Genomic DNA, 23,145 nt, shown 5'->3' with positions numbered 1-23,145 from the left:
GACCGATGGTCAGACCGAACGAATCAACCAGATACTCGAACAGTATCTACGATGCTATGTCAACTACGATCAAGACAACTGGGTACCACTGTTGCCTACAGCCCAGTTCGCCTACAACAGCGCAGTCGGAGAAAGCACTCTCCACTCCCCATTCTACCTGAACTACGGATTCGAACCTACCGCACATGGAGAACCACGCGAAGGACCACGGGCCCTGAAGGCCGTGGCCAGAATCAATAAGATGCGCGAAATCCAGACAAACGTCTCCCAAGATTTGGAATTCGTCAGAGAACGAATGAAGAAATACGCCAACACTTCAAGGATTGGAGGACCATCCTTAGAAGAGGGAGATAGCGCCTACCTCATACGACGAAATATCAAAACCAAGCGACCTAGCGACAAATTGGACTACAAAAAACTCGGACCTTTCGAAATCCTCAAGAAGGTCTCGCCAGTCAACTACAAGCTAAAACTACCCGATACGATGAAAGTCCACCCAGTCTTTCACATCGCACTCCTCGAACCGGCACCACGCGGATCACACACTGAAGACTGCATCATCGTTGAACCCAACGAACCAGAATACGAAGTCGAGCGAATCATCGACCACAGGAACGAAGACGGTCATGACGAATATCTCATTAAGTGGAAAGGCTACGGACACGAAGACAACTCATGGGAACCAGTCAAGAACCTCCAGCATTCCCAGGAGCTTCTACGGGAGTACTCCAGCTCTCAGACCGCTCCGGAACTAAGGAACCTAAATCCGCAAACTCCTTGCCAATCCCGAAGGAAGGCCAGTCGACCTCGTTAGGAACCCCTATGGATTGAAGATCACCCACGACACCCTGCTCGTGAGCATCCAAAGCAGAAAGCAACTCGTCATCCTCCAGCTCCTGCAGACCCCGAGAAAACGTCTCGAGATGACGCTCCTTAACCTTCTTGCGAATAGTACGAATTCGCGCCAAACGACCCGCCGCTTCAGCCACCTCGGCCTGAACACGAGCAAGCTTCTCATGAAGCCCCAGGAGAGCATCACTCGCTTGCTCCTCCTTCTCCTCCCATTCTTGACGCTGATCACTCAGGCGTCGCACTACCCTTGTCAGCACACCACCAAGAAGACACCTCACGACAAGAACGAAAAACTCACGGCTCGACGCCACCACCACGCCATCGCAAGAGCGCTTCAGGTTCTTGCAACCCTGGCAGACTTTGGAACCCTCAGCAATCCGACATGGACGCTTCGCGCGGAAGCAACGGGTACAAGGCATGGTATCAGAAGAACCAAAACGATCGAAGACGTCGTCACACGCTGAACGAAGTGCTGATTTGGAGTCCCTTGACTTTTGGACGCGACCTGTCATGTTGTCAACATCATGATAAACAGGGACGCAGAATTGACGACTCAACCTGGGAGACACTACCTACTTATGGGTCTTGAGGACAAGACCTTTGGAGGGGAGACCTGATGTTACGACCCAACAAGTTACAGGCGACGAGAGCCCCACCCGGCCAGCAGGACGCGGGCGGCACAGCCTTTGTATGGACAAAAGACAGGGTTAAGCAGATGACTCCCCCGGAACGGAAGAACTATGGTACAGGTCACGTGGAGATAAGATTAGATTAGATCCGTACGCCAGAAATACGGAACCCGTACGCCAAGGATACGGCACCCGTATGCCAAGAGTACGGCACCCGTATGTTGAACATACGGATGCCTCTAAGACTACATGAGCGGACTTGTATATAGGATGGACTTGGACGCACTCAAGGACAGACTCCCATAGCTCTTCAGCAATCAACTTTGTGATTATCCCCTCGGATACTCTCGGCACCCTTCACTAGTGACACACGTTACAAGACCTTTGTTGAGTATACGACTGATCACCGTATCCTCTGAAGACCTGATCCTTTCAGCACGACTTACAGCACTGTTCCCCAGCTTCGTTGCCTCAGCTTCTGCTAATAGACACTACCACGGAAAGCCGACCGTAACATACTCCTTATAAGGAGTATAAGGCTCGCCTCCTTAAGGCAGTTAAGCCTCTTATTAGGGAGGTCCTTATAGCTCCCCTAAGCTAATACTTTAATAAGTATATAAAGTAGCTATTAGGGTTAGTATTCTTGTGTGCACTCTATAGAGTAGAATTTTACTTTCTTTTAAGTATAGCTTAAATATAAGACTTTTTCTAGCTGCTATTTATTATTAATTATATAATGCACATTACTAAAGTTGAGCTATAAGTAGAAGTCCTTAAACTTTAACTGCAATAGGGACTTTATTAGACTATTAGTAAGTATCTTATTTATAAGTATATATACTACTATAAAGCTTCCTTTTGCATACTCTTATTATAACTATATATTCTAAATATTAATATACTAAAGTTGTATTATAATTCTTTTACTCTTATTAATAATAAGGCGAATAGTCTAAAGGTTATTATAGTATACTTTCTACTTATCTTCTAGTATAAGGTTAATATCTTAGAAAAGGTACTAGAGAGCTATTACCTCCTTTGCAGTATATTTAAGGTAAAGTAGCTCTACCTCTATAGTTAATATAGTAACTGTATTCTAGTATACTGCTTTCTATTATATTAGTCCTCTAAATAGGTAAATAAGATACTCTTAAGAGGATTACTTTATTAATAGGTTATTTATAAAGCTTATATCTCTAGTAATAAGAAGGGTTTAAGCCTTTAAGTTACAGCTATAGAATAGTACAATAAATTTTGTATAGTATAGGTATTAAATGCACTAATTAACAGCTATAGTATACTAAGCCTCTAGGTTAGTTAGAAAGTATAAGAGCTATATGTATACAAATGCAATATTTAGCCTAGTTATTACTATTAAATATAGTACTAATTTAACTTTTTCCTAATAGTATTTTACTTTCTAAAGTATTACCTACCCCTTATTTAGAATAAGAGTAATAAATAGTAATAGTATTAAAGGAGGAAGGCTATTTATAAGATTAAAGTACTTTACTATTCTTTTAGTGTAAGTATTTTAAAGGAGATAAATCTTCCTTTATTGTCTATTGCAAATAATACGCACGCCTAAATAGTATTCTAGTAGGCTCTCCTTAAGCTTAAATTTATCTTTAATACTATTAATAATTCTATTAGCCTCCTTTTTATAGCTCTTATAATAGATAACTTTAAAGTTATTAATATAGAATATAAGAATTACCTTCTTATTAGCGGATTAGTAGATATATTAGTTCTTATTGCAGGCTACTATTAAAAGGTTCTTAAGAGTATTTATAAATATAATAAACTAGAGAAGGGGAGTATTGCAAAGGCTGTATAGAGTGCATTTTAGCCTTACAATCTTACCTAGTATTCTATACTCTTCTAGAAGCTCTATATAGACTACATTATTACTTTTAAGTATAGAGTTAAGGAATATATTTACAATATTAAATTATTAGATTTTAAGGTTAAACTGTACTACTAAGGCTATTACAATCTAGAAGGCCTTTGCAGTAAGTATTAATGTATAGGTACTCTATAATAGGTTAATTAGTTAAAAATCTCCTTAAATGCAAATTTGCACTTTGCAGTAGTTAAGATTCCTATTCTTATTAAACTTATAGGTAAAGACTTATTTTAGTAGTAGTATTTAAAAAGAAGAATTACAAGTAAGGATCTCCTATATATCTTTATTCTAGATTTTACCTATTTTAACTTTAGTTGCCTTAATGAATATAAATTTAACTATAGGAGGGAGATTATTAAGATCCTTCTATCTTATTAGTAGGTTAATAAGGAAGTCCTTATAAAGCTTAAGGTCTTTACTAGTTGAAGGACGCTTAAGATAAGCCCTTTTAACTGCCCCTCTTAATACCTTATAAAGTATTTTATATTTAAGGTTACTTTCCTTAATAGTTTTCTGCTAATTAGGTAGGAAGGTACTAAAAAGGTATTCCTAAGAGTATTTTTTGTATACTTAAATAGTTGTATAAATATTGCCTCTTTATATAGCTTTTAGTAAAAGAGATTTTAATAACCTTTATCTTAATAGGCTTGCGAGCTCTTAGTGTATTTATTGCAGAATCTATAGTACTATTTTAATTAGTAGTTAATATTTGCTATTAGCATTTAGCCTACTAAGTGCAATTGTACTAATTAAGGATAATAATAATTCTACAAATAAAAGAGAGAATTCTAAACTACTTCTACTATTAACTATTATTAATCTAGTTGCAGAAGTAGAGGTCTCTATTTTACCCCTAAGTGTAATGTAACTTATAGGGGTATTAGGGAGTATAATAGACACTGCCTTTACCTTTCTTATATACTTAACATCTTAAGTAAGATTAGCTAGTTAGTAATTCTTAATTGCAAGTTGTAGTATAATTAATGTAGGAGGCGTATTATCTTCTAAAGTAATTATACTAAGTAACTTTAGGAGGTTATTTAAGATAGTAATAGACTCCTTAATAACCTTAGTTACTTATTGTACTTTAGGGCTTTAGATAGCCTCTTTCTATTAAGCTTTACAGTAGAAAGTGCTCTTATTAAACTGTACATTGCATATTATTATAACCTACTTAAGTGCAGGTACTTAGATTCTATATAAATTGTATATTTGTAGTATATAACCTATAAGGTATTTAATATAACTATAGGGAAGTACCTTAAACTCCTTTCTCTATATACCTTTCTCTTAATCCCTCTGCAATAAATATACTTTATATTTATATGCATAGAGGCCTCCCTAGTGTAGTTGTAGTAACTTAAATTGTAGTACTAGAGAGTCTACTTACTACTAGTAGAAGTATTACTAGTACTATTTAAGTTCCTTTTTAATAGGAGACTTCTAGCTATTTAATTCTTATAGGTTAATATTATAAATTTAGACTACTATAAAGACTACCTTATTATATAGCCCCTTAGGAAGATTTACTGTAATATGCATTTTAATAGACTTAATAATAATTAGATAACCTACTCTTTTAGTAGTTCTAATAGGCTCCTTTATGTGCAGAGGTAGTATCTCTATTTTAATTCTAATTAAGGTAGTCTATATCTTGTATACTCTTGTAACTTTAGGACTAAGGAGTACTACCTTATTATTATACTAGAATTTGTATATATTAAGACTCTTTTTGCATTGCACTTAGGCTTTAATTATCTAAAGAGTACTAAGTATAAGAGATTTAGTCTTACGTGCAAGTAGGTAGGCTATAATAAAACCTAAGTACTTATTATAGGCTATAAGGATTTATTTTGTCCCTAATAGTAACTCTAGGAAGTTAAAGAAATCCTAGTAAACTCTATACTATAGGTGTATTACCTTTAATTCAAATAGTCCTCTTAAGATAATACTCTCTATATGTGCAATACTATAGTCTTTGCATTTAAGCTGATTTAAGCTTTTAATCTATATACCCCTTACCCTCTAGACTAAGTTGCAAAGTCCCTCTAGACTAAGGTAATTTAATTTAAAATACTAAAGGAGTGCAGTATTAGCTCTCTTATGCGTATTTTAATATATTCTCCTCTATAACTCTCAGCCTATAAATACTAGAATACCTACTAGGCTAATAGGAATAGAATTCTTATAAGTAAGTAGGTAGTTAGAAGTTAACTTATATTGAATAAAGACTAAGTTATACTTCCTATAGAGGTTAATAACTATATTGCTATTATTAATTGTCCTATAGTGTATAGTATAGTCCTACCTGCAATACTAAAGTCTACTCTTAAGAAGGAGAGTCTCTAAGGTAATATTAATATAAAAGCCTTTAATAATAGTAATATTTGTAAGTATAAGATCTTCTATTACTGCCCCCTATAGGCTATTAATAATACTCTTAATAATGTAAGTGCCTCTTCTACTTATAGGAAGTAATAAAGTACCTACTTTAATATAGTTATTAGAGGTAAATAGCTTGTAGGATTCTAGTTCTAGGAGGCCTTTATTATTAATAAGGTGCATAGTACTATAGCTATTTATAATTGTACTCTTAGAGAGTAAATAAGTACTACTAAGAGCTATACTAAAGATTGCGCAAGAGTTCTTAGGGATTAAAAGAGGTTCAATTGTAATAGCTACTATACTACTAGAATACTCTAGGTCCTTTATATTTCTTAAGTAGTTTAAGTTAGGAGTTATTAGGAAGAGTCTTCTATTAGGCTTTAACTATTTATTTAAGATTAGTTTTTAGTAGGTGGATTTCTACTTACTAGTTAGGACTTTATCTTAGATTTACTTTTATTGCTCCTTTATAAGATTAGGGGTCTTTTAGTTATTATTAATCTTCCCTATAAGAGTATATTATAGGTAAATGCATTAGTAAATAGTCTAATTGTAAGTATAACTGTAAGAGTATATAACCTTTTAAGTCTTATAAGTGTCTATTTATTTATTAGATTAGCTAGTAAGTATTAAGTACGCACTAGCTCTAAAAGAGCTCTTCTTAGCTATATTATTATAAATTATAATACTAAAGATTTATTCTAACTCTAAGACTAAGAGGGTTGGGCGTCCTAGTTTAAGATTTTTAATGTACATTTTATATACCTATTTGCCCTAAGTTAGATTTAACTTAACTTAAATTGCATTAAGGAAGTCTTTTACTGCAAGCTTACTTTAGACTTTAGGGATATTGTAAGTACAGACTTAAAGGTAGGCTACTTACTAGTTCTTATACTAGTGTATAGAATTTACTCCTCCCTTTATATACTTAAGGACTTATTAATACTCCTCCCTAATTGTAGAGAGAGTACTAAAGTTATTAAGTGCAAAATTTACTTTTAAATACTAAAGAGTTTATTAGACTATAATTTTACTATTACTATTTACCTCTAAGTGTGTAATTATAAGAAGTATTATACTTATAGTCCTTATTATTTAGTTAAGTACTGCATAAAGGCTTTTAATGCAATAAGTATACAATAGAGCTACTATACTATAGGCCTTAACTGTAATAGTCTAGTCCTCTAGAGTATTTAACTATAAAATTGTAAGTCTCTTAGGCTTATTAAAAGAATATATTAGTCTCTTAGGAGGAGGAGTTGTACCTTTAGTAGTAGGAGGGGGGGGATAATTCTTTTTCTATACTTTCTTGCAATTCTTATATTTCTAAAGGTTGAATTTATACTACTATTTAGTAGTAGCCTATTTTTTAGCTACTAGCTCTTTAATTATTAGGATTTTTTCCTTAGTAAGGGACTTAAATAGTATATTCTTAAAGTTAGAGTTAATAAGTAATTAGATGCCTAACTCTTAGTATTAGAATTTTAGCACTTAGTACTAAGTTAGCTAATTGTATTAACTAGTTAGTTTAACTGTATTAAAGAGTATAGAAGTATAGTCTAATATATTAGTAAATAGGAGACTATATAAAATATACTCTTTTGTAAAAAAAGAGTATTAATTAATAATTAAAGTTAACTGCACAATAGTAAGTAAATTTAGGCTTATAATTATTATAAGTTAGAGTATACAGTAAGGTATAGGAGAATAGGGGAGAAAGATGCTTAATTCTATATAAAGTAAAGAGAGTAAAATGTAGTTAGTTATATAAATATTAGTACGTAAAGTAATACGTAAGATGACTGATTTAGGGAGCTTCTTGTGTATGAGGGTATTCCTGTGACAGAAGTCGAGGGGGGCCGGCTCTCGGTCTTCTCCGTCTCCGCCTCCGCCGCCTCCGCCGAACAGCGCATCAAGATTTGCCGCGCCGAGCGCCTTGGGCGCGATTACGTCCTCCAGGTCCATGACTGTCATGTCAGCAAAGAGTTTGTCCTGCAGCACCATGGCGCCGTGCGCGATCCCTGCGACGGGTGGCATGTGCAGGTGCTCAGCAAGTTCCAAGACGGCTGCCTCAAGGGATGCACGCCTTGTCACATCACAATGGACTGCTGCAAAGTAGGCACCAGCTCTGCGCATGTCTTCAGCCAACGATAAGTGCAGACTAGACCTAACCTGGTTTGGGGCGTGCCGACTTGCTATTGCGACGTGCCGGGCTCCGTTAGCAACCATCCACCGACAGAGCGACAACCCTAGGTCTGAGGACAGGCCAACGAGGAGGTAGGTCCTGTCAGCGCGGAACAGCGCCTTGAAATCGAGGGGCTGGACCTGGGCTGTGAATATGCTGCTTCTCCAGTCAAAGAGAGATGTAGGGGTTGTGCTGTCCTTGTATGCAGTGCTAGCTGAATGGTCGAGGTTGGCTATATCTGCGCATGCGCAGAAGAAGATGGATCTGCTCTGGCTCTCAGACACGGGTGGGATGATGGGATGTCGGTATCGGAGCACCCATGGTCCGAGATCATCTACTTCCTGCATCCATTCGTCGCTGCAGCTGTTTTCTCTGCTCTGGGAGTCTGTGTGTGGCATGATCGTTTAACCCGCCACCCATGTCGACCACGGCACCGATGGACTGCCATCGTGTCTCGGTGGTTGGAGGTGAAGCCCCGACATCCGCTAGAAGCAGCCTATCTGTGATTTCTCGAGGTAAACTCAACTTAGACACCATGTTGCTAAGGTCCCGTCCGGGATTGAGCAGCAGGACTTTGCTGTCATCGGTGACCAACAAACCTGTCCGCCGCAGAATCATGCTGGAGAAGATGGCCAGCAGAACGACGTCGTCGGGGAACAGCGAAAGCGATGGCACATTCTCGTGTTGCATCTCATAGATGTTGTCTAGGGGTATGTAGATGATCGTGGCTGGGTTGACTGGGCATAGAGCTGCCACCCTGGTTCCCGTGATCAACGACGACGTCGACAAGGGGAATCGCTGGCGGTCTACGGCCCCGACGATGAGATGGAACCGCTGCTGGCCCGGCGCGTACGGACGACAGCGAACAGTAGAAACGGTAGTTTCTATCGGACACGTTGACGCTCTATAGTCCGCAGCCAGCCCGACGGGCAGGGGTCGGCGTACAAGAGGAACTCGAGGAAGATGAGGAGGAAGACAAGGACGGCCACCATCACCAGTATCCATGTAATGGTATGGCTTCCAAGGTTCGTTTTGGGCCGTGTCGAGCTCAACCAGATGCTGGGACCGACATGTCTCCTGCTTTATTAGACGCGTGCTCGAGTTCAGACGATCGTTCTTGGCTTTGTCCTTCACCACGCGGGGAATCTGGACGCAGCCGTCCCGCACCAACAGCTCGGGCTCCATCGACCACAAGATTCTGTTGTTATTGTTGTTGTTGTCGTCTTCATGAGACGGTTCGTCCTCGAGCAGAGGCGCGAGAACCATGCGCAAAAGGCTCGCCGAAAGGATGCCCGACGTACGGTCAAGATTGTCGGCCCGAACATCCAAGTCGTCGATATCGATGCATTGGAATCGGACGTGCGGCATCTCGGCGATCAGCGCCCGCAGAACGCCGACGAGCATATTGGAGTCGGGGTTCTCGTCTCTGCAGCGCCGGGTCACAACCATGAAGTACCTGCTGCTCCTCAGTAGTAGTTTGAAGCTGGCCAGCGTGTCGCCGCTTAGATGAGCGAACAGCGGCATATCGAGCTCGGTCATCAGCATGACGGAGAACATCTCGCGGCGCCGCGGGAAAGGGACGGCCTGGTCCAGTCCCGAGAAGCCGCTCTTCCGCAGTTCCGAATCCCACTTGGCGCGGGAGACTCCCGGACCGTCCACCCGGCCATCGTCGGAGGCGCCGGCCGACCACTGGTCAAGCCCGCCGAAGACGAACGAGTACGACAGCCAGATAGGGTCGCCCGTGATGTCGAAGAGCACGAGAAAGCCTCCAGGCCGAAGCAGGCCCCGCAGGTGGGAGAGCGTGGCCCCGAGGCTCTTGGTGGCGTGGACGCAGTTGGCCGCCATGATCAGGTCGTACGCCCCGTTGGTGAACCCCTGAGAGGTAGGATCCCTCTCAATGTCGAGCACCCGGTACTCGATCTTGCCGCCGTGACCGCAGTTGTCGTCATACTTGGACAGCTTCTCCTCGGACCGCGCGAAGAAACCGGCCGAGATGTCGGTGAAGGTGTACGTCCTGAACCGGCCGGCCAGTGCCTCGAGGACGTACTTGGTGGTACCGCCGGTGCCGCCCCCGACCTCGAAGAACTTCATGCGTGGATACCGGTGGGCTACCAGCCCGATCAGCTGGGCCACGGCGCGGTTGGCGTCGGCTATGGCGATGCCGCGGTCATACAGCCTCGATAGTTCGCCGTCCTGCTCCAGCAGCACCTCACACACGGCCCGGAGGCGCATTCTCGCCCACGGCACGCACGAGACGCGCGTTGACAACGTCCTGGGCCTCCAGCTGGGCCAGCATCGCATCGAAGTTGTCATCATAGTCTTTGTCTTGGCGATACTGGTGCTGTTGCTCCTCGTCATGGGCGAGAAGGCGCCGCCGGAACACGGACGTCATGTGGCGGTGGTGCCACTTGGGGAAGCTCGCCTGCTGCGAGACCGACACGCCCTCCACGATCCGGCGGATGTAGCACATGGTGAGGCGTTCCAGCGTTTCAATGTTGGCGTAGTACAGGGCCGAGTCGTCCTGCGCTGGCGAGAGTTCATAGTTGGGCGACATGACGTCTGGCTCCGTTACGTTGTGGTAGAAGAGGGAGACGTCGTGGCGGGAAGCCGACTGCTCGCCCAGGACGCCTCGAAAGGCGACGTCGTCTGTGCGGAACGCGACCATCCGGTCCTTCTGGACGACATGGTCCGACTCGGCGTCAACATCCAGGAGCACTTGCGTCGACACGCAGGCCACCGGGCTGGCTCGTGGGCCGCGATATGCTGCAACTGACACGGTGCCGACGCTTCCACACGCCTCCTCGCCACTACTGGAACCGGTTCTCACTGTGTTGCAACGCCTGGCGAAGTCGCGGACACGCCGAGGACTAACAACCAAGCGGCCCATCTTCACGGGTAGGATAGGAGACTCGAAACGCGTGCTCCCAGCAGGGTAAAGGGCTGCGATGATGGCCTACAACGAGGTGTCGAAAACGGCGGGGTGAAGCAGGGTGAACCTGCCGACCTGGTCAACGGGCTTGTCCCAGATACACAAGGCCGAGGCCGTTTGTGACCCCTCTTCCCGGTTCCCTCGTGTGATGGCTCGGAACGGCCCTTCATATTGGATGCCGATGCGTTGGAGATTGGAACAGAACTCGGCCACATCTAATGCCACGCCCTTCGCTCGTTGCTGGTACTGAATACACGTACGCAGAGGACGACTCGCCGGAAGAGACGTGATCGACATCAACATCGTCATGCCCATCGGGAACAAAAGACGTAACCACTCTGGCGGAGCAGTATCTGCCCAGCTCGGGCGGGATCTTGCTGCCGTCTGTCAGTGCACACCCCTCGAACGTGAAGTCGGCCGCGAGCGTGTCGTGCTCGTGAGTGTCGTGTTGCTCGTTTGCTCGCGCTCGAGAGGGAGTCCCGGTTCCTTTTCTCTCCGTCAGGATGACCAGGGTCTCGAGTTTGCCGCAACTTTCGAGGCTCAAGGACTCGTGAACCACCAGGTCTTCCACTCTCATCTCGAGGATCTCGTCCAGCAGCAGGGCCGGCCCCGTGTTCTTTCTTCGTGTCCCCGCCATCGCCAACGCGGCCTCGAGCGCGACGGCGGCATAACCGGCCATGGGAAAGACGGCCGCTCCCTGGAACGCATGGCCCTGCAGCCAGGGGAGCTCCTCCAAACAGAGGAGGTTCCGCCAACGCATGACCGAGTCCGAGTCGTAGGGACAACGGCGACCGAGGAGCTCGTTTGGGGGCTGGCCGCCGCGGAGACGAAGGTTGGCCGCCATCCGGGACTCGTGCCAGTGCCGCTGCTGGTCCCACTGATATGCCGGAAGGCCCTTGACGACCATGGCGGGACGGATGCGATCGATATCGCGGCCAAGGTCGCCTCCGTGATGGACCCCGCTCCGAAACGTGCGCTGGTACAGGTCCAGGCGGACCATATCGAGCGGGCGGCCGACGTTCTCCCAAACGTGGCCGAGACTGGAAGAAAAGGCCTGGATGGCGTCCTCTCCCCGCTTCAGGACGCTCGTGTACGGCGGCGACGATCCCAGGGCCGCTGTGATGGTCTGGATTGTGGGGCCTCGGAGCGCAGCGTGTGGCCCAATCTCCATGATCAGGTCAAGGGGCCCGTGGACGAGCGAGGCCTCGACGGCCTGCGAGAAGAGGACGGTATCAGTCGCCGACTTGAGCCAGTAGCCACACCTGATTTCGTCACCTGACACTAGGTCGTCGTTACCGTAGAGAGTCGAGATCCAGACTGGAGAAGAGCTGTCGTTGGAGGAGGAGGAGTCGACGACGTCCAAGTCGTCTGATCCACTGGCTACTCTCGCCGATGGACGACCGACGGTGATTTTACATCCCTCGAGGTATGCCCTCAGGAAGGGCAAAACTTCCAGGGTATGGTTGGAGTGGTAAGCCCGGTCCACCCGAAGCGGACGTGCAAACGTTCCTTGGCCGTCGAGCGTCTCCTTGGCCTCGGCGATAGCATCCGCGTCATCAGAGATGGTCACGCTGGCCGGAGCATTGCTGGCGGCCACGCCAATCCTTCCTGCAAACTGCGGCTGGGAGCAGAACGCCTGCGCCTGGTCGTACGAGAAGCCGACGGCCAGCATGGTGCCTTTACGGGTAGGGTGCCTTCCGCTTAAGCCTTTATAGTAGACAATCCTGACGCAGTCTTCCAAGTTCAAGATCCCCGCAGCGTATAGCGCAGCCGTCTCCTTTATCTCTTATGTAGAATATCCTATTTTATCTACGTACATTATTCTTAGTGAAAACTATCTATTTCTTAGCTGCATCCATAGTACTCCATTCCGCTCTATTAGAGACTCTTTAGAAGGTTAATCACACTCCAAATGTGTTGTTCAACACAATAAACAGACACGTGTGCACATCTTTGGAACTTAAAAAGTGGTTTGTACATTGCAAACTATTTACATGTATACATGAATGCCTTAGAAAGTGCGATGGGCACGGCGGAAACGCTGAAGGCGCTGGACGCGCTTGGTTGAGCGCTTGCAGCTAGAACTGCCGGTGTTGCTGCCGGAGCCGGAGCCGGAGCCGGAACCAGAGCTTCCGGTGTTGGTCTCGCTTCCGACACCGCCAAGGATCTGGGCGGCAGCGTGCTCGGCAGCGACCATGACGATGGCTTGGGTGTTTCCGGTGGGCAGGTCGGGGTGGATGGAGGCATCGACGACGTAGAGGTTGTCAGTGCCCCAGACCTTGGTCTGGGTGTCGACGACGCTGCTGCCGTCGTTCTCAGTGCCCATGACGGCACTGCCGACGTAGTGGCTTCCGGTGGTGTGCTCCGAGATGAGGCTCTCGGCGGTGACGTTGCCGGTCATAGTCAGGGTGCTGTTCGACTTGGAGGCGAACTGGATGAGCTGTCCCATGAAGCTCGTGATGGCCTCCTTGTCGCCAGCCGTGGTGAGGTAGGGATCGGTTGTGATCTTGGTGGAGCCGTCGGCCGTGATCCCAAGGGCGCCGACGGAAGTCAGGCCGTGGGTGAGGTAGACCTTGACGCGGATGGTGTCGTTCTTGGGCGAGTTCACGGTGCCTTGGACGTAGCGCTTCTGGCCGTCGGCGCCTTCGACGCTTGTCCAGAAGTTCAGGCGCTGGCCTGCCTGGGTCAGGAGACCAGAACCCTGGGCGAACTGGTCGACGTCTGTCTGGGCGGGGTCGGTAAAGGCGGTGCTCGCGAGAGAGTTGAGGGCCGACTTGGTCTGGAGGTTGACGGTGAAGATGGGGTGATCCTTGAGGTTTTGACCGACGGGGAGATCGATCCATTGGGCCTCGGCGGGAAGAGTGACCTGGGTAGAGCCGCTCTGGACGGTCTGGATTTGCTCTTTGGGACCGATGCCGCTGTTGAACAGGATACGAGGGGTGGACAGAGCACCGGCGGCGAGGATGGCGGCACCGCCGGACTTGAGGTTGATGATCTGGCGGGTGTTCTTGCCCGTCTCGATCTCGACGCCGGTGACGGCGGCGCCGTCGCGCACAGCGCGGATGACCTTGGCGTTGAGCTGGAGCTTGAAGTTGGGCAGGGCCTGGGCGAGGGGGAGGTAGTCACGGACAGGGCCGCCGCGGAGGCCGTTCTCGATCAGCCATGGAGGGTGGGTGAAGACAGCATCCTTCTTGTTGGGCTCGGCGAGGCCGTCGACCTCGGTGAAGCCATTGCCGGCCAGCCACTGCGACATGACGTTGTAGGCGGCCTGGTCGTAACGCTTGCCGTCCTTGCTGGGCTGGATAGTGCCGGGGGTACGCTCGTAAAGCTTGTTGGCAGACTCCTCGACATCGGTCCACTTCCAGCCGGCAGGCCACTTGTCGTCGAAGTCGTGGGCGGGGGGCTTCACCCACATCATGGCGTTGACCATGGTCGAGCCGCCGAGGATGCAGCCGGCTTGGGAGGCGGTATCGGTGCAGTACTCGTTGGTCTCCTTGGCTGTAGAAAGGTAGTAGCCCATGGCGGGGACATCGTACTGGGTCACGGTCTCGTTCCAGTCGACGGTAGCCTTGCCGCCGGTGGAGGCCAGGGAGACACCACCACGCTCGATGAGCAAGACGCTCTTGCCCGACTCGGCCAGGCGCTCGGCAACAATGAGGCCGGCGGCACCACCGCCGGCGACGATGTAGTCGTAGGTGGCGTTCGAAATGGTCGTGGTGACGTTAGCCGGGACGGCGGGGGCAGTCCCGTTTCCAACGCCGGGGGAGGTGACGGCATCCGACGCCTTGGCGGCCCAGGTATCGTAGTCGGCGGACTTAGCATCGGCCAGGTTGGCGCCGAAGAGGCCGAAGCCGGCGCCGTGGTAGTTGAGGGCCACGGAGGCGCTGGCGGTGTCGGAGAGGGCGGTGGTGGAGTAGGCCCAGCCGAAGGTCGCGGTGTCGGAAGTGCCGGTGAAGGTCGTCTCGTCGCCGGTGATGCAGCCCTCACAGACAAAGGTGTAAGTAAAGGCGGTCTCGTTGACAGAGGTGCCGGACTCGATGGGCTTCAGGGTGATGCCTGAGTCGGTGACGACGTCGGGGTTCGAGTATCCGCTGGCCTTGCGGACCGAGGTCTGAACCGAGTCTCCGTTGGGCCACACGACAAGAAGCAGCTTGTTGGTCATGGGCCCGCCGAGGGACACGGAGGCCCATCCTGCGGTGATGGGGGCGGAGATCTGGCCGATGAAGTCCTTTCCGACGGTGGATGGCAGAGCGACGCCGAACGAGAAGCCCGACTTTTCGGTGTACCGCTGGAAGGTGATGTCGGAAGCCGGGTCCACGTACGAAGTCGTTTGCTGGGCCGCGGTGGCCGCAGCCAGAAGCCCCGTGGTAAGAAGGGACTTGAACATGTTGAGGGAGTGTGGTAGTCTTTTCAACGTCGTGTATCAAATTGGTGGATGAGAAAGTGAATGTGCAGCAAAAGAGCCGTGTGTCAAGAAAGAAAGAGAGTACACCCGTCACAGAGGGGCAGAAGAAAGCTAACAGCAACCAGCGCAAAAGAAGGAGTGGAAATGAAGTTGTAGTAGTCGAAAGAACGAGGAGAGTTGTAGGACGACGGCGGCTCCGGGCACAAACTTCAACCAACTATTTATTGCATGTCCTACTTCCCCCCATGATGACCCGCTTTGGACATGCAAGACCCGAGCCGGCACCAACGGCTACAGAACGGCATGGCTGTTCCTAGTCGGATGCCCCATTGAGGGGTCAAGGGGATTGAAAGGGTCGAGGGGGTCAGGAAAATGTATCCATGAGTCCGTATGGATACAGATTAGTGCGAGATGATGGATCCATCATGGCCCAGTCAACTCCGGTCCAGAAGCGTAAGCGTTGGCACAGGATGGGATCTTTCACGACTTCAGTAGAGAACGTAGTGCGAATAAGGGGAAACACTCGGTAGTAAACCGAGTCATTTGGTGTGGTTGGCGAGGAGGGCCCGTCGGGTGACGTCCGTTCGGAGGGCTAACCCGGGAACAAAATCGAGGGGCCCGGCCGAGCTAGGCAAGCAGTGCCGAGAGTGGATCCCGCCATCCCGGTGGTAGATAGAAAGGACTCCCACGTCGTAACAGGCCCGACGATGCGCTCGCTCACTGACGTGGTATTGTACATCTCTTCCGGCATGGCGGGATCTGTATGGGTGTCACATTGAAGTACACAGCCAAGGCGTCCCTCTCAAGGTAGCACAAGTAACCCGTATAAATTTGTGAGGAAACGGAGACAGGAAAGAAAACACGCCATTAAACACGGCACGAATGCCGTGCTTGACACTGGGTGTAGTAGATAGGGCCACAAAGCAACGACACCAAAAACTTCTTCTTTCGTCCCTCCGCCCAATCTAGGCTTTTCCGAGAAGATGGTAATCATCTGTGCAAGGCACTCGCGTCAAAAGTGGACACGCACGTGGGGGGTTGCACCCCGGATATATTAAACGGACAAGGTTCTTGGGCCATACGAAACGCCAGGAAACGAACGGTCGTCCGAAGTTAACAACCGCCGTACAACACCACTGGCCAGATCAAGGGCGCAAAGTGGAACGTGTCTTTCGTCCGAGGCCCAAAAAAGAATGCCTGCCTGTCCAATTAAGCCGAATTTGTTACGAATACAAAGAGATAAAGGCGAAAAAAAGGGGAGAGACCATGGAATGGAGAGAGACCGAGAAAGGGGGAGGGAGAATATTTATCCACTTATCTGGAGTACGTCCGGCTCGCAGAGACATCAGGTAAAGTGAGTGAGTGGCGGGTACTCATCAAGATGCGTAAATGTCTTGTTACCCTCACACAGGTTACCAAAGACGAACAGGGGGGAAATGGAACCTACCCGAGCTCGTCGCGTGGGACATGGCCTCGACCGAGATCCATCCGCCGCTGGCAAGCCGGGGCCACCGTCACGATTCCTCCTTCATCTCCGTCAATGCATGCCCTCGCATCGGGTCCGGCTTGTCCCAACGGAACCAATTAGCTCCCGGCTGCACCACTTGATAATTCCGATGAAACCTTCGCTCACCGCGGAGTTTAACTGGCACGGACTGTGAGTGGCCCTCTGTCGTGGGTTGTTTGCTAGGCATTCGTGGAACTCGGATTGCGTGCCGAATAGGGGGGGGCAATGAGAAGAAAAAGAAAAAATGAACAAGAAAGAGAAAGAAAACTCTGTCCTTCCCATACAGTATTGGACTCGTTCAAAGAGACAAAAACGCCCGAGTCAGACAGCCGGTCATCAGCCACTTTCAAATAGTGATACTCTATCTACATAGTAGGCTTGTAACGAAAGCAGGGTCTCCTATGCAAGGTGTAGATCTGACAAACTCAGGCTGCACAACACCCCTCGACTAAGCAACAGAGAGTTTTGACCAGTCTTGAGAAGCCTCTGTCGCCGAGTCACCGTGCTTCTTCCGTCTTGGCTGCCACCAAGAGCTCCTCCAAGGCGCCCAATCCCAGGAGCCCCGAACCAAATGTCATCCTCCTCCATTGGCCCTTGACGCGCGGCAAACTGTCTCCGCATGACTTGGCACACAGCGCCAATATCGAGCGGGGCAGTGATCGTCATCGGCAGGGCTTTACAAATCTCAAATCCATGTTCCGTAGTTCCACCCGACGTCGTCCCATGCAAGACAGGGGGATTTTGCCCGGAATTGACTATTGTCTTTTTGCGACGATATCGGGATCAGGCTCTGAGACCACTCCACCGGAAAAAGTATACGATGTTGCGTAAGATTCAAAAGTCATTCACAACTAAGCTGCTACCAAGCAATCGGATGACCGGCGGGTTTGGCCGCCGTGTCTATTCTTCATCCCACATCACCTTCATGCTCACGGGGAACGGCCAGATCTGGCCCCAGTCCTCCTTCATGTACACAAAGAAACCACCCGGCCGCGGCACTTTCTTCAAGATGCCCTGTGGTCCAGGAACCCGTCGAAGGTTCTTCTTCCGGAAGAGCGTCCTGAACATCTCGGTGAGCGCCACCTGGCTCGCAGCGCGGCCGAGGCAGGCGTGCGGGCCGAGACCGTAGTGGATGTACGAATCCAGGGGCCTGAGGGGGTTGACTTCCTCCGGCCGCGGGAAGTTCTCGGGATCCTTGGCGGCAGAGACCTATTTGGCTTCAAGTTAGCTCGCGGCGCCGCAGGCTGGGACACGGTGGGAAAGCATTGTCGACTTACGAAACTGACAAAGACCCTATCGCCTCGTCTCACGGGGACCTCGCGACCGTCATCCTCGACGATAACGTCGTCTTGCGTCGCCTCGCGGTAGGAACCAAAGGTGCCCGCAAGTCGGATACCTTCCATGGCGTATCCGAGAAGCAGAGCATCGCTCTCCTTCGTGGACGGAGACAAGGCGGTCTCGTGAATCTGCTCGAGGTGGGCGGCGCCGGGAGGCGAGAGATAGTAGTCGACCGCCTGGGCAAACTGCAGGTTACACGTCAGCTAGGACCATCGAAACGACGACAACAACAAAAACAGCAGCAGCAACAGCAACAACAGTAACTAGTACAGCTACACGTACCACCTGTGCTTGGTTCGGCACCATGGCCCCGGCCGTAGGCAAGATCTGGCTCCACGCAATGTCGTAGGCGCTTAGCCCGGCCTTGGAAAGGCCCTTGATCAGGTTGGTCCCGTACGAGGCGAGGGGGTCCGTCTTGTCCGCTGAGCCGGTGAAGAGCCCGCGGAAGCCAACCTTTGTCGTGATTTTCACGTTGGTCTCAATCAGCTTCCCGAGCATCGTCGCCGCCTCCTTCGCTTTCTGGCGGAGCGGGAACGACTTGGCCGGGTCAATGTCGAAAAAGACGCACACAAAGATGGCCGCCAGCATCTGGTACATCTCCTGCTCCGTGATCAAGCCCTTGGGGTTCTGGTGTGTCTTGAGAGGCAGGTTGAACACCCTCGAAGCGAAGTGGACGTGGGCGAGGTTGCCCACGTCACGGATAATGTCGACATGCGTTTGCCCAGCGAGCTTGTACGACTTCTCGGCGAGCAGCTGCGCCGTGATCTCTGCGTAGAAGTGCTTCACGTGGGAGTCCCAGCCGTCACTGTAGAGCAACGATTGCATGCACTTCCTCTGGCCCGCGTGGAAGTCGGTATCCCCGGACAGCATGAAGCGGCTGCCGCCCTCGCCCATGAGGAACGTGAGCCCTTCGTCCCATGTCACCTTGTACCGGTCCTGGTTCTCCAGGATGTACTTGGCGCCCCCGAACGATTCGATGTTGGTCCGCAGAGGAGTGAACTTGGGCTGCGAGAAGTCAAACTGGTCGACACGCCCCAGGTCGGTGAGGATCTGGTGGTTCTCGCTCGGGATGACCATCGGGTAGTGTGCGTACACCGAGTTCCCCTTGAAGTGGTTGGGGAAGGCCCTCAGGAACAGTTTGTAAAAGACACAGCCGTGGTTGATGTCGAGGTCATAGTCAACCTCCTTATAACCCCATTGCGTTAGGTGCCGAGGGTTGTAGTCCGTCGTGTAGTATCTGTCACCCCGGACGAGGCATACTGCGTCGGACAGGACGACGCGTGAGATGGTGTACGTGGGCGCGATGCCGACGCCGGGGGTCAGCGGCGTCTTCGCCTCTTCGGCGACGAGCCCGGGGTAGAGCTCGACATAGTCCGGGTGTTGGTAGAGATTCTTTAGCTGCTCCGCCACGGCCGGGTCCGAGTTGATGTCCTCGAACCGCTCGTAGGGCTTCAGACTGAAATGTTTTCGAAATTCATTGAGGCCTGCGACGTTCCATTTCCTGCCGTGCAGGATGCCCATGATCTCCACGGGCCGCATGACCTGAGGGACGTTGCGCGCCCCAAAAGCGCCGGCGCAGTCTTCGATGGACGAGCTGATGCAGTCGACGAGGTCGTCATCGTCGAACTTGCCGTCCTCCCCCCGCTCGTAGTCGGCAAACGTACGCTGCCCGGGGTCGTCGGGAATCGACTTCTCAAACTTTCCAAAGACGCAGGCCAGCTCCTGGGGTGACAGCTCGCCTTTGGCGCCGCCCAGTAACTTTCCGTAGAACTTCTGGATCCATTTGTCGTCCTTGTCCGAGATGCACGAATGCCACCGGTAGCAGAGATTAAACTCTGCCGAGTTGACATTGCCCGTACCCGCTTCCGCTCCGTCGGGAGTGCCGGCGCTGATACCGGCCTCCTGGCGCGGGTCGAGCGTCCATGTCGTGTTGGTGCGGTTGAGGTTGACAATGTTCCGGACGTAGTCCACCAGTGTGATGTTGATGTACAGGCCCGAAGTCACGAGCCGCGCCGTCTGGAACAGGTCTTCGTCATACTTCTTCCAGGCTTTGGCGGCACTCTCTTCGTCGAGACCTTTGCCTGGTGGCGCGAACCGGTTGCCCTCGTTGATGACAGCCAGGTGCTCCGCGACGTGGTTGTGGAACCGGTTGAACATGATGAGGATAACACAAACTCCCGGTGGCATGCCGATGAGCCGCTTGTCGGCAAAGCTGTCAGCCTTGAGCTTACCATCCCGGAATGTCCTGATGGAGTCTTGCATCTCCTGGTTGCTGCCGTACAACGGGGAAAGATCGAGATAAGCCGACGTCTTAGACTTGCTACTGTCTCTGTAGTCGGTCCAAAACAGGTCTGCCGGGAGGAGTCAGCGCCAATTTCCAGCAACTCAACCAGGTTGCTTCGTGGCCACCAGAAAAACAGGCGTGGGAAGATGGTACTTGCCGTGAATGATGATGGTGGCCCAATACCACAAAATGCTTGAAACATTGTTTGGATGCTTCTTGTAATCTGTCCGGCCCATGACAGCATCAAATACCAGTCCAGGATCGGGCATGGCACCCAACGTGATGATCCTAGGCTTGACCGATCTGGCATATGGCCCGCCGGCAGCTCCCATCTGAGGGAACATTGGGTTCTAGTGATCCATTAGAACGCTGGCAAAACAGACTGGAAGGATGACCTGGTCAGACAAACATTGTAGGATCCGTCGGCACGCCGGTACTTGAACTCGTCGCCCATGTAGAGCATGGGCGGGTGGTCAAGAGAGTCCCAAAGCTCTTCAATGAAGGTGTTGGTCAACTGCTCGCGGAGACGTGAGTTGTGCGGGAGTTTTGCCACAATTTGGATGGTGCGCTCCATGATCATCGTCTTGTCGTCCTGGATCTTTTCCCTCTTGAGCTTTGATTTGATGATTTGAACAAGTGTCTTGACATCTGTTTTGTTCTTCTCAGCAACCTTGCGCCACGCGTCTTCCTCGCGAATTAGGGAAAGAGAACTCACCGGCCGCCTGCAGGGCTCGAAGATTCTGAACCATCGTCGGTCGAATAATCTCTTTTGGATACGTCCCATCACCATACTGTGTGGGCATTGGCCTCTTGGACGCATCCTTCAGGCTTGCCGATGCGCTTTTGCGGACATCGTGGGAGCCATATCGTGCCGATGCGCGGCTTGGCCCAGGTTGTGGCCGCTTCTCATCTCTCGCCGAGACCCCGTTGCTGGAGATGGCAGTGCTATGCTCATGCTCCTCAACATTAGGGGCCGAGAGGCTTCCGTTCCGCTGGGATTTCATTGTGATGTAGCAAAGACGCGTACTCGAAGTGGTTGGTGCAACACTTGTTCATCCGGCATTGGTGAACCTTGCCCCCTCCCAAGTCAGGACGTGCGTGGTCATCTCTATATAAAGTCAGATCTTCTGCAATAGAAAAGGACAATAATCTCATTGGCACGATATAAAACATCCGGTTCCTCTTGGCAAACGACACTTTGCCCGAATGGAGCATAACAATCCGACGAGGGTGAGCTCGCACAAGTTCTGACTAACCATGTCAGAAAAATTACATTACCACTGTCTTAGATTATGTCTGGGACTGTGTTTCACACCGGCTGCACATCGGCCGGGTGCCCGCCTTCAGTCGTCCAAGACGGTCCCGTCCGGCAACGCTAAGATGTGTCACCATGTTAGCTAGGGAGGTTTTCTTCCAGCCTGACTGACGATCATTGCCGAAGCCAACTTCTCCACCAAGTACCCCATCCAGAGCAATGTCTAAATCTTGTTGCACGAACATTTGCCTTTCCATTGGGGAACGACAAGCCTAGGACTGCCCGTCACTGCCGAGTTACCCACAGAAAAGGGATACATGGCTTATATCCACTGCCTTAACGACGACCTTCCTTGATAGGAACGATGCATTTAAGTATCATTACACGGTATGAGAACCATTGCAGGTTCGTATATGTTGTGTACGAACCACTCAGCGCTGAGGTTACGTTTACAGAACAAAGACTGCAAGTTGCCGTTCCTCTCCATTCCGTAATTTCCATGTGAAGTTGTCCATCGTCGCCAAGGGAGTGATGTGTCATTTCAGCCCTGTCTGAAGACTGACCGGTAGGCCGAACGGTATCGGGGAGGACACAATTTTACCTAATTTCGACAAGTGGTGTCTTAGAATTGGGCGCAAGGGGCTTGCTAGTTCAACAACGGGGTCCAATAACGGATGATGTCATTCCGTGATAGCAATGAGCCGTGGCTCATTGCTGTCTCACGTTCGTTAGAATACGTTCCCAAGCCACTTTAGGGTAGTAATTGCTGGAAAGCCTCGATAATAACGGTGGAGATACCGGGGACGAATTACCGACACCAGCCAGTACCGCTTTTGGTATTAATTCTCGAGAGCAGATTAGCTCTCAGACATTAATCCCTCATTTAGCCTGTCTCTAGATGTATGTTTGTCTGTCTCGGCCGAACATAAGACTAGTTGCCCTCGGAACGCCTCGAATGACTAAAACGGTGGTTTGCATTTCACAGGCTTCCGGTTGTTGGGTGTTTACTGTAGATCTGTCTTAGACGTAACTCTTTCAAGGGGTGAAGTGATTATCTATTGAGATGTAGATCAATTTTGACTAAGACCGAAAGCATAACACGTCGGGCTCATGAATGATAGATAGAAGTGCAGATAGGGAAGTGAGGCGCACAGTCACGTCAGACCTTCCTATGTGGCTAGTCGGCTTTCCTCCAATAAGATACGCTTCATTTTCATCTAAACAAAGAGTCAGCATGGGAAAAGATAGCAGGTGACGCAAATACCCTCCCTAGCACACCGTCACCTGCTTGCATACCACACCGGGCAAATAGATATGCATCAACGCTAGGAGGACTAATACCTCTGCGATGTAACCTTGTGGAATGTTTGAGGCATAGAAATGCAAAGACTTAGAATTCGTCTCCACCATCGTATATCACAAAGCAGCCACCACACATCTTGTATGCTTGGGTCTGGCTTGATGCCCCTC

The 23,145-nt window shown here is 49.6% G+C and overlaps 3 protein-coding genes across 3 annotated transcripts; all 3 read right to left on the bottom strand.

The window, feature by feature from the left end:
- Nucleotides 1–7,452: 7,452 nt before the first annotated feature.
- Nucleotides 7,453–12,558, bottom strand: CH63R_09713 (Lovastatin nonaketide synthase; the record flags this gene model as incomplete). The annotated part of the gene is given in 5 exon segments (XM_018304687.1): nucleotides 7,453–8,334; nucleotides 8,492–8,661; nucleotides 9,028–10,165; nucleotides 10,173–10,910; nucleotides 11,143–12,558. Coding segments are annotated over 5 exon segments (4,344 nt in total).
- A 339-nt stretch (nucleotides 12,559–12,897) lies between these two features.
- Nucleotides 12,898–15,273, bottom strand: CH63R_09712 (GMC oxidoreductase; the record flags this gene model as incomplete). The annotated part of the gene is made up of 1 exon (XM_018304686.1): nucleotides 12,898–15,273. The coding sequence occupies one exon, from the start codon at nucleotides 15,271–15,273 to the stop codon at nucleotides 12,898–12,900; it is 2,376 nt and encodes a 791-aa protein (XP_018154110.1).
- A 2,425-nt stretch (nucleotides 15,274–17,698) lies between these two features.
- Nucleotides 17,699–21,424, bottom strand: CH63R_09711 (linoleate diol synthase; the record flags this gene model as incomplete). The annotated part of the gene is made up of 6 exons (XM_018304685.1): nucleotides 17,699–18,007; nucleotides 18,076–18,321; nucleotides 18,419–20,487; nucleotides 20,527–20,770; nucleotides 20,830–21,068; nucleotides 21,136–21,424. 6 exons carry the CDS (start codon nucleotides 21,422–21,424, stop codon nucleotides 17,699–17,701), a joined length of 3,396 nt encoding a protein of 1,131 aa, XP_018154109.1.
- Nucleotides 21,425–23,145: the final 1,721 nt, after the last annotated feature.

The sequence above is a fragment of the Colletotrichum higginsianum genome (assembly GCF_001672515.1).
Source record: "Colletotrichum higginsianum IMI 349063 chromosome 7 map unlocalized unitig_7, whole genome shotgun sequence".
Classification (NCBI taxonomy): Eukaryota; Fungi; Ascomycota; class Sordariomycetes; order Glomerellales; family Glomerellaceae; genus Colletotrichum; species Colletotrichum higginsianum.
Note: the sequence above shows the minus strand (reverse complement) of the source record. Positions and strands in the feature narration are given on the sequence as shown.